Source organism: Epinephelus lanceolatus, chromosome 20 (assembly GCF_041903045.1).
Source record: "Epinephelus lanceolatus isolate andai-2023 chromosome 20, ASM4190304v1, whole genome shotgun sequence".
In the NCBI taxonomy this organism is placed as follows: Eukaryota; Metazoa; Chordata; class Actinopteri; order Perciformes; family Serranidae; genus Epinephelus; species Epinephelus lanceolatus.
This window is the reverse complement of record NC_135753.1, coordinates 22,942,429-22,955,713: the sequence shown is the minus strand read 5'-3', so window position 1 is coordinate 22,955,713 and position 13,285 is coordinate 22,942,429. Positions and strand designations below refer to the sequence as shown.

General features: G+C 40.2%; 2 protein-coding genes across 5 annotated transcripts in view; one reads left to right on the top strand and one right to left on the bottom strand.

Annotated features, from left to right (window-relative positions):
• The window catches only part of myripb (myosin VIIA and Rab interacting protein b), a 188,586-nt gene extending 182,151 nt beyond the window's left edge, over positions 1-6,435 (top strand). For all 4 annotated transcript variants that reach the window (XM_033638873.2, XM_033638872.2, XM_033638871.2 and 1 more), the window contains 3 exons: positions 428-523; positions 780-840; positions 2,281-6,435. In XM_033638873.2, coding sequence (XP_033494764.2) covers positions 428-523; positions 780-840; positions 2,281-2,324 — 201 coding nt within the window. In that variant the 3' untranslated portion in view covers positions 2,325-6,435. The remainder of the gene's footprint in view (positions 1-427; positions 524-779; positions 841-2,280) is intronic.
• A 75-nt stretch (positions 6,436-6,510) lies between these two features.
• Positions 6,511-8,785, bottom strand: prlh2 (prolactin releasing hormone 2). Its single transcript, XM_033639413.2, has 3 exons — positions 8,660-8,785; positions 7,956-8,140; positions 6,511-6,917 (listed from the first exon to the last, which is right to left on the bottom strand). Exons 2-3 carry the CDS (start codon positions 8,116-8,118, stop codon positions 6,712-6,714), a joined length of 369 nt encoding a protein of 122 aa, XP_033495304.1. The 5' UTR covers positions 8,119-8,140; positions 8,660-8,785; the 3' UTR covers positions 6,511-6,711.
• Positions 8,786-13,285: the final 4,500 nt, after the last annotated feature.

The following is a 13,285-nucleotide window of genomic DNA, read 5'->3' as shown; positions in this document are numbered from 1 at the left end:
TTTTCATTACCCTAGAATGAGCTGTTTATATCTACATAGGGAGCAGGTCCTCATCCATGGAGTCTGCCATGTTACACCGCCATGTTTCAACAGTAGCCCAGAATGGATGGACAAACCAAACACCCGCTTTAGATAGGGCCGTTTGTGTTTCATGACGGCTACCATTAGCAGCCCCGGAAAATCGGAAAACCTTTGCAAAATTTTTATAAGACTTGAAACGGCTTTATTTTGACTTGTTTAAATCCTTTGATCCACTTAGTTTTGGAGAGGAAGAGACCTCTGCAGATAATTTAACTCATGCTAAAAACCTCCTGAACAGTGAGAACTGAAGAAAATATCTAACCAGGAGAAGTTTCAGCTAGTTGCAATCTGCAATCCTCACCACTAGATGCCACTAAATCTTACACACTCTGTGTTTCCTTTTTAGATTTCAAACATCGAGGCCAGGATATCAGCTCTGAAAACAGCTGGGTTGAATGTGACTGTCTGCAATCATTTCTCCAAGTTTAAGCCAAAGGCTAAGGTAACTCACTGCCACCCTGAATACCCTGACAACTCTCAGTCATACAGTTTGTAGGCTACTTTGTCTGGTTATGAATGCTAAGATTTTATCATAAAGTGCTGGTATGTGGAGGATGTGCACACAACTACTCTAACTTTCTATTACTGAGGTAACTCAAACAAGTGTGAATATTAGAACATACACTGTGGCAGCAGGTCAGGATAATTTGTTAATTTTTATGTGTATGAAATGTACAATACAAATACTCTGATTGCAGCCTCAAACCCTGGACACATCACGTCATCAAAGGAGGAAGCTTCCAGCCCCTCCACTGAAAGGTACCAAACAAGTTTTTTATTTTACTCAGTATCACTCATTATATTGACGGATTGACGGATTGACGCTGACAGGAAGTCATTCATGCCAATGGAGGTGAAAATGATGGATAGCAATGGACTAGCGCGCAGCACGGCAGCGGTTCTGTTGACCATGGGACCGTGGAGGCATTAGATTTTTCCTACTCGGGCGTTGACAACATGGGAGAAACAGAGCGTTCCAGTGCCGGAAGTATAATAAATTGCAATTGCAGTTGGTCACAAACAATATGTCATTTATTTATGCAAAAACAAAAATAAGCATAAGCCTTTTTTTCCCACTATTAAAAGTGATTGTTGACCATAGGTTGATTTCTATGCGGTTGATAATTAATCTATATTTTCGAATTTTGCGCTCATTTCCATAGCCCATTTTGCGCCTATATATCAGCTGTTTCAATAGTACACTACTCAACTTGTCTCAGTTTAGTTGGTACAGTGACAGTCAACATGAGAGATCTTCGCAGGAAGATTTTGCTAGCTCTTCTGCTAGATGACTTCGCTAACAGCTCTCGCCGACAGCACGCTAGCTAGCCATCCACATCTGGCCAGGTCTGTCAACGACGGGACAGGAGTCCTTGCAATATAGCTTTCTCCTTTTCAACCTTCTGTACGACCTTCTTATAAGTCACAAGTAAAGTCAGTTTGCTAACTGGTGCTGACTTATACAGTGTACATCATCAGTGCAAACTCTTCTAAGCATAAATGCAGCTTGACAGCCCTGTGTACACTCGCTCTGTGTGCGACAAAGACAGATGCTCGAGATGGGAGGTGAGACAGAGACGAGACACTTTCATTCACCTTTAGTTAACATCACACATTTTGTGCTTTGTCCTAAAAGACAAGATTGGCAGCTGAATGGATGTAAAAGTGAATACATCAGAAAGGGACTAAGCCACTGAAAAGCTCCATTAGACGTAAAGCAGCCAAATGGAAACACGCACAGTACAGGAGGATAAGGCTGTTTTATCAACCAACAAGAAGTTGGTTTCTTTTCATTATCAGTGAATGGCCTCTTTCTGTTGGGGCTGTCTTTATTTTCATTTCTGTCTCTTTTCTTTCTTCGGCAGCAGCCGCACAATAGCTCTGATTCAGGGTGGCTTTTTCAGCACAGCTCCAAAGACAGGGAGCAGGCGGGACAATGGGGCGAAATCAGGGACCAAGACATGTAATCATATCATTGATTCCAGCTAAGCATGTCCTTTTTGTCAGTCCATGCTCTAAATTTATGGCTGGGAAGACCACTCTGACATTTAGATACAAGTCAGCTGCGTTCATCTGAATCATATGTTATTAATAGTTTTTCTTTTTCTGGATAGCCCAAGCTTTGTAGTGCGGATTTCTTTTTAAAATGCTACTGTGATTAATGCCCTTATTCTGTTCTTGTTATTTTTTCTTTTTCAGAAAAGTTGGAGCCAGAGCAGCAGGTGAGAGCGTATCGGCCGTAGTGACAGTCAGCAGCACAATGAGTCCCTCAGGGCCACTTCAGAGCCCCAGGGACAGGGGGCCCGTCTCATCCAGTGCCTTTACCCAGTGTCCGCCTCCAGCTCCAGGCCAAGCAGGGGCCAACACCCGCCCTGTGTGACCCACCAAGCACTCAGCCCTCAGCCAGGCACGGTACCCTGTCAGTCAGATGCCTCACAGAGGGGATGACCGGCTCTTTCCTTTTTTCCACTTTCTCCTCCATCTCTTCCTCCTCACTACGCACATAACATCAAGCAAGGATGACTCGACAGTCTGTGTCTCTGCCTTAAAAATCTGCAAACACTCCTCGTGACCCAACTGAAAAAGAATATCTGTACAGACAAAAAATAACTCTCATTTCCTTTTTCTATCTGTTTGCAAGAGTATTGTGATTTGCTGTACAATGAAGACGTGGAAAAATCATGTGAAACTTTCTGTGATTCAGTGTCCCAAAAAGAGGCTGAGCCGTGTTTTATACCGCATCTTCTTTCTCACCAGATGAAATGTGGAAGTGAGCTCATACTGTAAGCCCCTTCAGAGCTTTTCTGGATGATTGTCCATTTTCACACACACACACACACACACACACACACACGCAGCTTTCAGACGGTAAAACTCATTTGGGGAATGATTGTAACACCTGCGACATTTTAACCATTTTCAGAATTCATGCACTTACCAGAAAATAACTGTTTAGGTACGCTAAGTGTCAGGGCCAAAACATTTTGTCCACCCTTCCTGCTACTAAAATTGCTAGATGGCAATAATGGAACACAAAGCACACTTGAGAAATCAGTCATTCTTTGTAAACAGCCTCAAAAAAAGTTAAAGGAGTAGTTCTGGGAAATATTTGCTTTTTTGATAGGAGTTACAGGAGAAGATCGATGCCACTCCAATAGAGGGGCAAGGTCCCTCTGCCTCCAGTGTCCCCAGTGGGAGCTTATTTAGAAAAAAAAAAAAAAAAAAAGCATGGAAGTCGATAGCAATGGAAAAATATTGTAAAATTTGAATTGTACCATGAATTGCACATACGTTTGTCGATTTTGCAGGTCAAGAAAGTCATTATTTGTTGTAGTACCATTTAGTTTTGTATGAAACCACTTAGTTGTCTCACACAATACGTCACAAACACCAGCTAGCTAGCCAGGTAACTTGCCTATGTTCCACACTCAAATGTAACGTTAACTTACCTGATGTGTTTAATTCAGCAATTCCTGGTCTTCCTGGTTGAAACAATGAGCAAGACCCAATTAGTGTAGTCTTTCTAATTAAGTTTTTTTTACAGTCTTAAGCCCTGTTTCCACCAAACACTTTTAGTATGGTACCTTTGGAACCAAAAGTAACCATTCTGACATGGTACCTAGGGCCGCTTAGTGTTTCCACTACAAACAGTACTCTTAAATGTGGGTGGGGTCGTTGTCACTCACTGCTCCATCCAGCACTCACTGTCACAAAGGGAAGTCCACACTTTGTTAGTGCATTTAGTCCTTCTCAAGCAAGCGTAGGGGTTTAGTAGAACCCAAAGGAATAACGCTCCACAATGTTTTTTTTCTCCAAGTAAGTATTAGAATATACACAGTTCACATAATCTGTTCGAAAATAATTTATAGATTTAAATGCTTGAAGATCCACTCATTACTAGAAGTGTATGTCATCCATGAGAGACAAGAAAAACAATGGGAATGGTCAAAGTTGTCATATTGAAATTTAAGGTGTGCTGTTGGATTTTGTTGTCAACTGATACACTGACTAACATTACAAGTAAATGTTCCACCTTTAAAGTTGGCGGCAGTGAATTAAATTATTTTTTCTCAGTCTACAGCTGCTGCAAGAGGCAGCAAAACATCCTTTCATTTTAGAGTTTACACATCGATGTAAGACTTGCCACAGTACAAATGTAACATTGAGTTGCTTGATGCGTTTTATCCAGGAACCCCAGGTCTTTTTATCAGCTGGGAAGCAAAAAAACAAGCTAGACGCAACTTGTGTAGTCTTTCTTTTTTTGTTTTCTGTCTTTTCAGCTAACAGTTTTACAATAAAGTTCAAAATGATCTTTTCATTGACAAATGGTACAATTCAAATGGGATCAAAAAAGTATTTGTCGCTCGCCATTAACTATAGTGCATATTTTTTTTTCCACTGGAAGGGAAAGGACTTCGACTAAGTGTGTAGCTTGTTAGCTTAGCTCAGCATAAGAACTAAAACCGGGGAACAGCTAGCGTGACTGTTAAAAAAGGTAAACATATTAGCCTAGCAGCACCTCTTAAGATCACTGATTAGCATAACACATTTTTTATGTTTAAATTGTACCAAAAGGCAGATATTTTTACATTCAGACTTTTTCTCCTGAATTTTCCGCCTTATTTTGGTCTTTAAGCTAAGCTAAGCTAACGACGGTAGCTTCATATGTAGCGTATAGACACAAGAGTGGTATCACTTATCATCTAACTCTCAGCAAGAAAGTGGAAAAACATATTTCCCATAATGTCCATCTATTCCTTAAGTAAACTGTATAGATTTACTGGGAAAGTGCTCTCCCATTTATTCAGAAAAGGAAAATAACTACTCAGTACACATACACACTCGCATACACACACACACACACTACAGCCTTAACGTGGAAGCTGTGTGGACATTCAAATGAGTGAAAATAAGATTTTGAATAGCGTCTGAATGTCAGACAGACTCAGCTCAGCAGAGGTCTCCATAGGTACGACATTCAGGTTTGGTGTTGCAGCCCTCGTGCAGTATTCTTCAACCCAAAGTCATTTTCTTCCTCTGTCATTTCTTCGTTTACGTTCAAACGTCGTGGCCTTTTATTTGAACAAAAAAAAAGTATTTTCATGTTTCCACTTCGCTGGGTCATGTCCGAACTTTTCTGTTGCATTCAGAAAATCTTGTAAAGATTTTTACATAAAGAAGTCTGACGGGCTATATTACAGATGCCATGAAACCATGATTTTGTTACGAGTAATTTATTTTTGTACTTACTGAACGTTTTTATGCAATACCACTGAAACAAGTACTATTGCAAATTAAAGGCTTTATTCTCTCCTCAAAGGAGCCCTCCTCAGTCAGTCCTATCAGACTCTCTCATGTGTGATGACTCAAAGTGCTTTCAGTGTACGCCTGCATTTACCATTTGATATTCTGCCGGTAATGACGGTGGTAAATGTCACTAAAACACGGGTGGCTGGAGCGGCTAGTACGATTCATACTGTATTTGTACTCCTTAAAAACTAGATCTGAGAATACTGCCTTTCATTTTTGGGTTATTTTTCTTTACTTACACCACTCAGAATCTCAGTTAGCCATGCATACGGTTGTCAGAGTTTATGCTGTGGCTACAGCTCAAGAGCAGAGCTGTTTTTTTCCTGATGGACTGCTTGAACTAAAAGGTGTGATGATCTTCTGAATGAATGCTCTGCCCCTTCTATTAGTAACCTTTTCATCCCAGCCTTTCACATCTCGGGTTTTGCACATTGATCCTGTACTTTTGTCAATCTTGTTCTCCAGAGGTGTTGATGTATTAAAGCATGTTTCTGGTTTTATCAAAGTTGATGTAAAATTTCCCATGAGAAGCACAGCCACAAGGGTCCAATCATCAGTGTCCTGTATTTTTCTAATGTAAAAAAAAATATTATCTCATCAAAGAATTTATTAATATATGTATATGTGTGAAAAGATGGATATGATATAGAATAATATGTGTATTGCCCAATCATAGTTGACCAATCTTTCAGTGTTGTGTGCAAGAGACTGTGTATAATTGTCATAACTTGTAGGGCTGGATTCGCACAGGAAGTTAATTACTACTGTAACTGTGTCCCAGATACTCCAATGAGATTAGATTCACACAGAGCTAAAGACAGATCTCACTTTTGTTCCTGTTTAAATCCGGTGTGAATGACTACGATGAGGTTCACTGTGCACAGCTCCACAGGCGGGCCATTCACTTTTATGTGCAATCGTTTGTTGCGATCCATGTGACATGTTGGGGAAAATATTAACAAGCAAAAAATACAGATTCTCTATGTGCCACAGTACTCTGAGACAAAAATGTATTACGAAATGAATAAAATTTGCAAACTTAAAGCTTTTTCTTTTGAAAGAAAATGTTTGTTGTGCACTCACACATGCAGTAAAGCTACAAGCAAAGTAAGGAACGTATATAATCACAACATCCTGGTTTATTAATCAATATAGAATGCATTTTTATTTACAGATATCAAGGATCCTATCAACCAAGGCCTCATAACAGACACCAGAGAGAAATACAGTTAAGAGCTAGAGCAAAAGAGTATGTAACCTCAATCAAGATAAAAAATGAAGACACTCTGAGTTTGTAGATGAAGGGAGGAGGACTCGCTGTCACGGTAACCAATCCCTGTCTTCCCCATCCAGCACCTTCCCAAGGTTCTCCTTGTTTCTGAGGCTGTTGAGCAGCAGCTCTAACGTCCTGAGGGTAGGCTGCATCCCGCCGCTGCCCAGAGCCTCCACGCTGCTGTGCCTCTTCCCAAAGCGTCCGATGGGTCTCACCCCACGCCCCACGTACCAGAACGGGTCTATCTCTGGACCTGGACACCACACACAAGTGCATCAGTGGCAGGTGGAGCAAAATGTGTGTAAAATATGAACAGCTCTGTTTGAGAACATCATTCACTTTGGGGAAAAGGTGGCTGGAAACAACTAATATTAAAACACATAGATGATTATGATCAAAACACTACTGCCTGAAAACAATATTATTTTATAATCCTTTGGTTTAAATGAATCAATTTGTGTTCTTAAAATGCTGACCCCTAGCTCCAAGACAAATTTCTCTAAGGAGACCAATAAATGAACTGAACTGAAAAACAACACAGGATTCTGATTTTGATAGGAAACCTAAAAGATAGGCTGTTGTCTAAACACACTGTTGTCTGTGAATATAAATGAATTTCTAAACTGATTTAATGAGTTAAAATTAAGTCAGTATAATATGTGAAGCAGAAAAAAAGATTAATTTACTCTATTATGATACAGTAGCATTATAAGGTATAAAGAAGATAGTACATTATTAAAACATTCATTTCTAACCTCTGTAAAATCATTCAGACTATATTAATATACACATTTAAAATGAAAACACTATATAATTCCAATGAATAAAGCAATAATCAGGCTGTTTTTGCTAAGTTAGTTGTGAAAAAATAATACACTTATTTATATATCACAAGATAAAAAGTGTACCGCAAACTAGTGGATGAGGATATTTCTCATTTTTAGCAAAATAAAAAGTGTTGAGCAACTCTCTTTTAAAACAAATATCTAATACTTAAATGTATTTATTGTTACGCAGAAATTTTTCAAACTTTAGCCATTTACAACATACATTATTTCTAAAGGTAAAATCTAATAGCCTTACAATAAATCCATATGGGAACAGAAAGTAGAAGGAGGTCACTGAACTCACCACTAACAGCCAAAAACAAACCATAAACATACTGCACATAGGAACATGTTAAAATATACTTTACCCTCGTTCTGCCTCTGTCCCCCTTTTGGCTTCCTAAATCTCCCTAAACTACTTCAAGAAATTCTGCAGCTTATGAAACAATCAAACCAAGTCTTACTTCTGTTGTCGACATTGTGAACAATGTGTAAGTCGTGCTCCACCGTGGTGCTGTGAGCACTGCTGAAGCTGGAGGAGAGGAGGAGGAGCAGCGCCAGAGCTGCAGGCAGCCAGCGGCTCGTCAGGACGCAGTGCTGGACATCAGCCGCTCTCCCAGGCAGCATGCTGTGGAGTCGCTAAAAGGCACTGGAGAGGACGGAGGGATGCTGGTCAGTAAAATATCACGCTCAAGAACACTGAAAACAAAGATTAGGGGGAAAAAAGTTGAAACTTCTATAATTAGACATCAAAAATATCAAGTATGATCAATAAAAATTCACTTTTAAAAAGAACTGTACTACTTCTCGATCATTATAAGAGATAAGAAATACCATTAAGTAAGACTAAATCATGTGAACCTCACTGATAAGCACCAAAAGCTCTTATAGAAATATCTTTTTAGTTTAACAGGGTTTAAAACACACTATGGTGATCATTACTAACTCGTCTACCAATATAATAAGTACCCTATCCATCATAAGTGTGGCACAGCTGTAAGTCTTACAATACTGCAGTTGACACAAATACACCTCTCACATAAAATCTCTTGTAAAATAATTGCCACATAACTTAGAGTATCTCATGTCTGTTTTAATAAAGTGAATCTGTCAGGCTGTGTAAAAGAAAGGTAAAATAAAAGAATACCCGTAAACAGCAGCTTCTTACCCTGAACTTTGGTAACAGGCTGAGGTCAGTTGGCGGAGGTCTGAAGTCGTTATGGTTGAGCAGGTGTGCTCCAGCTTATATATCCATGCTGCTCATGTGGTTGTTGGATGATGAATCAAGAACGTCAGTCACACACACTGTGATCCCAGACCGCAGGATGCATCACCCCTCCTCCCTTCTCCTCCCCTCCTCCCACTCTTTAAACCCCCTCATCCCTTTTGAGAAGGAGAAACATTCAGCTTTGGAGTTTTCCTGACGTCCGTCACGTAGCAGAGCAGTCCATCAGAGAGTCAATGACACGCAGACAACTTTAAATTAGTGAACATGGGGACACCCAACACCTCAAGTAGGTCTGTCAGACAGTGACCCGGAACTGTGGTGGGCGTTTTTGATGAGTCTTTCATCAATCACCTTGATTACAGGGGGACAAGACAGGACACAATCAGCTAGTGCAAAAAGCTCAGCACACTGTCTTGTCTTGTCTTTGAGAACTTTCTCAATAGTAATTGGCTGCAGAGATTATAAATGCAAACAGCTCACTGCACCTATTGTCATAAAAACAATAGGTGATACTGAAACACCACAGTAGGGTGGAAGTGTTGCAGGTGGAAATGTATTATTTTAAATCAGTGACAGAAGAAGCCACAATGTCAAATTGATCAGGAAGGAGTGAGAGCTTTAAATACACTCACTGGCCAGTTTATTAGGTACACCTGTTCAACTGCTTGTTGACGCAAATAGCTAATCAATGCATTTAGGCATGTAGACATGGTCAAGACAACCTGCTGAAGTACAAACCGAGCATCAGAATGGGGAAGAAAGGTGATTTAAGTGACTTTGAATGTGGCATGGTTGTTGGTCTGAGTATTTTAGAAACTGCTGATCTACTGGGATTTTCACACACAACCATCTCTAGGGTTTACAGAGGATGGTCCCAAAAAGAGACAATATCCAGTGAGCTGCAGTTCTCTGGGTGAAAATGCCTTGTTGATGCCAGAGGTCAGAGGAGAATGGCCAGACTGGTTCAAGATGATAGAAAGGTAACAGTAACTCAAATAACCACTGGTTACAACCAAGGTCTGCAGAAGACCATCTCTGAACCAACAACACGTCCAACCTTGAAGCAGATGTGCTACAGCAGCAGAAGACCACACCAGGTGCCACTCCTGTCAGCTGACAACAGGAAACTGAGGCTACAGTTCACACAGGCTCACCAAAACTGGACAATAGAAGATTGGAAAAACGTTGCCTGGTCTGATGAGTCTGGATTTCTGCTGCCACATTCAGATGGTAGGGTCAGAATTTGGTGTAAACAACATGAAAGCATGGATCCATCCTGCCTTGTATCAACGATTCAGGCTGGTGGTGGTGGTGTAATGGTGTGGGGGAGATTTACTTCGCACACTTTGGGCCCCTTAGTACCAACTGAGCATGGTTTAAACACCACAGCCTACCTGAGTATTGTTGCTGACCGTGTCCATCCCTTTATGACCACAGTGTACCCATCTTCTGATGGCTACTTCCAGCAGGATAACGCACCATGTCACAAAGCTCAGATCATCTCAAACTGGTTTCTTGAACATGACAATGACTTCACTGTACTCCAATGGCCTCCACAGTCACCAGATCTCAATCTAATAGAGCACCTTTGGGATGTGGTGGAACGGGAGATTCTCATCATGGATGTGCAGCCGACAAATCTGCAGCAACTGTGTGATGTCATCATGTCAATATGGACCAAAATCTCTGAGGAATGTTTCCAGCACCTTGTTGAATCTATGACACCAAGAATTAATGCAGTTCTGAAGGCTAAACTCTGTATTAGCAAGGTGTACCTAATGAAGTGGCTGGTGAGTGTATACTGCAGGTGCACGTGAATTCATTCTACAATTTGTCAGGCACTTGCCACTAGTGCATGTGCTGATACTTGACCGTGATGAATCACAAGTGAGAGGCCAATGTGAGGAGAACTCACTCAAATGTATCCAGGTGTAAAGTTGCCTCAGGGCCTAAAACAGTGACACGTGTAAAGGTCACAATACTCTGTGACAGTGCTGTTCAAAATGTAACCTTAAAGAAGTATTTCACTGCTGGAAAGATGGTCCAAAAAACTAGGCTGTCTATGGAATAGAAAGATGCAAATACGTATGACACTGGTGCTATGCAACCAGAGAAAACAAAGGAAAGGGGCTGTGACTTTTGCTTTTGAAAACCGCCAACTACCAGAATGCACTGCGCCACACTGGACCAACACACATGCTAAAATATGTTCATGAAAACATGTGAGGACAGAAATAGGCAACACAGTAACAGAATCTTTCATATTTGATCAACACTGCTTAGTTTTATTGTTTGAGCTCAGTTTTTTCTGCTTGTTTTTACAATACAGGAAACAGTATGGCGCTCACTTCCTGTTTGCAAACTCTTGTGTTACAGGTAAACAGTGCACTGTATGTTCCTGAAGACATTTTAGGTGAGAAAAAGGCAACATTAACTGAATCTTGGTTTGTGTTTGATCGGCACTGGGTAGTTTTACAGTTTGGACTTAGTTTTAGAGAGGTGCGTCTATACTCTTTGTGTCCAAATCTGTAGTTTGCAACAGCACCAGAGCCACCAAAAATCCCAGAAATGTGTCATCTGGTAGATTTTCACTGGGAAATGAGCAGGGAGATCTGAGTGCTGATAAGATGGAGGTAAGTTTAACATATTTTATTTACACATACTACCCACAATGTTGTGACACAGACCTGGTTGAAAATCGACAAAGTATCACTTTAAGATGTGCATAATGCACAGTCAGGCGTTCACTTCAGCTCCATTTTTTATAGGAATATAAAGCTAAAATGATTGGTCAATCAATTGTTCAATCGACTGAAAGGTAATAATTTTGTTAATAGTTAAGTCATTTAAGTTTTTTTTTTCATGCAAAAATGCCAAAAATTTGCTGGTTTCAACTTTTCTGATAATAAATTGAATATGTAGAGTTTTGGAGTGGCAAAACAAGCAGTCTGAAGATGTTTTCTGGCATTTATTGAACAGTTGATTAACCAAGAATCAGAACAAGTAGTTGCAGCTCTAGGTGCCTTTTAACACAATCTAAACATTTGTACTGTGCATCTTGAAGAATTTGAAAGCAAGATATGGGATTTTAGATCACAAAATATGACTAATGTGTGATGTCAGTTTCCTTACAGTGGGTATTTTGAGTTGATGAATCATTATGACCCAGTTGAAACAAATCCTTTCCTGTGTACAATGCAATCCTCTAAAATTGTTATTAAAGAATATCAGGATGATATCACCGTTCTGCGTAGTATGCGACGTGAAAAGGCGTATATGTGTGACCATGTGCGTACACCCTTGGGCAGCACTTTGGTTCTCCTCAACACATTAGGGAAGCCATAATTGTGTCATGGACTGAGATCAGATGATATAAAGCTGGCACACAGCCCAGCCTGTGGGAGTATATGGCTGCAATAATGTGAAAAAACTACCGGAGGATGTGTAATCACACCACAACACCAAAGAATCCTGAGCTAATGAAGTTAATTTGATTCAGGGAGCGGTTATTTGAAAACACATTGAATGAGCTGTTGTTTTTGTTTGATGCCAAGTCACAGGCAGGTGTGAAAAGTTTGGTCATCTTTAGAGTTGAAACAAACTACATTTCGCTATGGTTATTTCTATTTCTAAACCCAATTTTAAAGGTCCAGTGTGTAGGATTTAGGGCAGTGACACTCAGCTGACAGCATGTTGGCCAAATCCGCACCATATCCCGTGGAAAAGAAGCTTTTATTTACTTTAATTTGACAGATAAGAAACAATACATTGTGTAGACAATAAAGCTTCCACAAAAATAGCATTTATTAAAATTGATTTATCCTTCGGGGATTTATACTGGCTTCATATGAGCAGAGGAAATCTCTTCTAGCTGCTAGGCTAATTTATACAATGTAAAATGCCATAGGCTTGTGCTAATAACGTTAGCATGTTGTATTTGTTTGGAAAACATGTTTAGTCTTAGACAGTTGTTTTGTCGGTGAACCTTGTGAGTTGTAATGGAGCCGAATTTTGTAACATTATCTTTGTTAAATGTTGCTGTTGTCCCTGGCTTCATATGAGTAGAGGAAAAGTCCGCTAGCTGCTAGGCTAATTTATACAATGTAAAATGCCATAGGCTTGTGCTAAAAACATGAGCATGTTGTATTTGTGGGGAAAATGTGTCCAGATAAAGACAAGTGTTTGTCTGTGAATGCTGTGAGTTATAGTGAAGCTGATTTGTGTACTTGTGTTTGAAATTGTCTCTATTAAACCACGTTTAATGTGTGTTTAATGTGTGTTTTGAATCAACTAATCTTTACAGCACTTCACAGAAATCTCGTCACTGACAAGTGTTTTGGAGGTGTAACTGCAGAGTGACACAGACCCACCACCGCACAAGTATGAATGCTCACAATGGCGTAGGCGACACGCGTAGGCTACAGCGTAGGGTCTGCCTCACAAGTATAAATCCCACTTAAGCCTTAAATGTCCTTAGATCCTAAAAATGCCCCTGTATAAACCTGACAAACGCAGAGCTGCTGTGACTGGCCCCTGACCTCTTGTCATTTTGCAAAAGTGGACCAT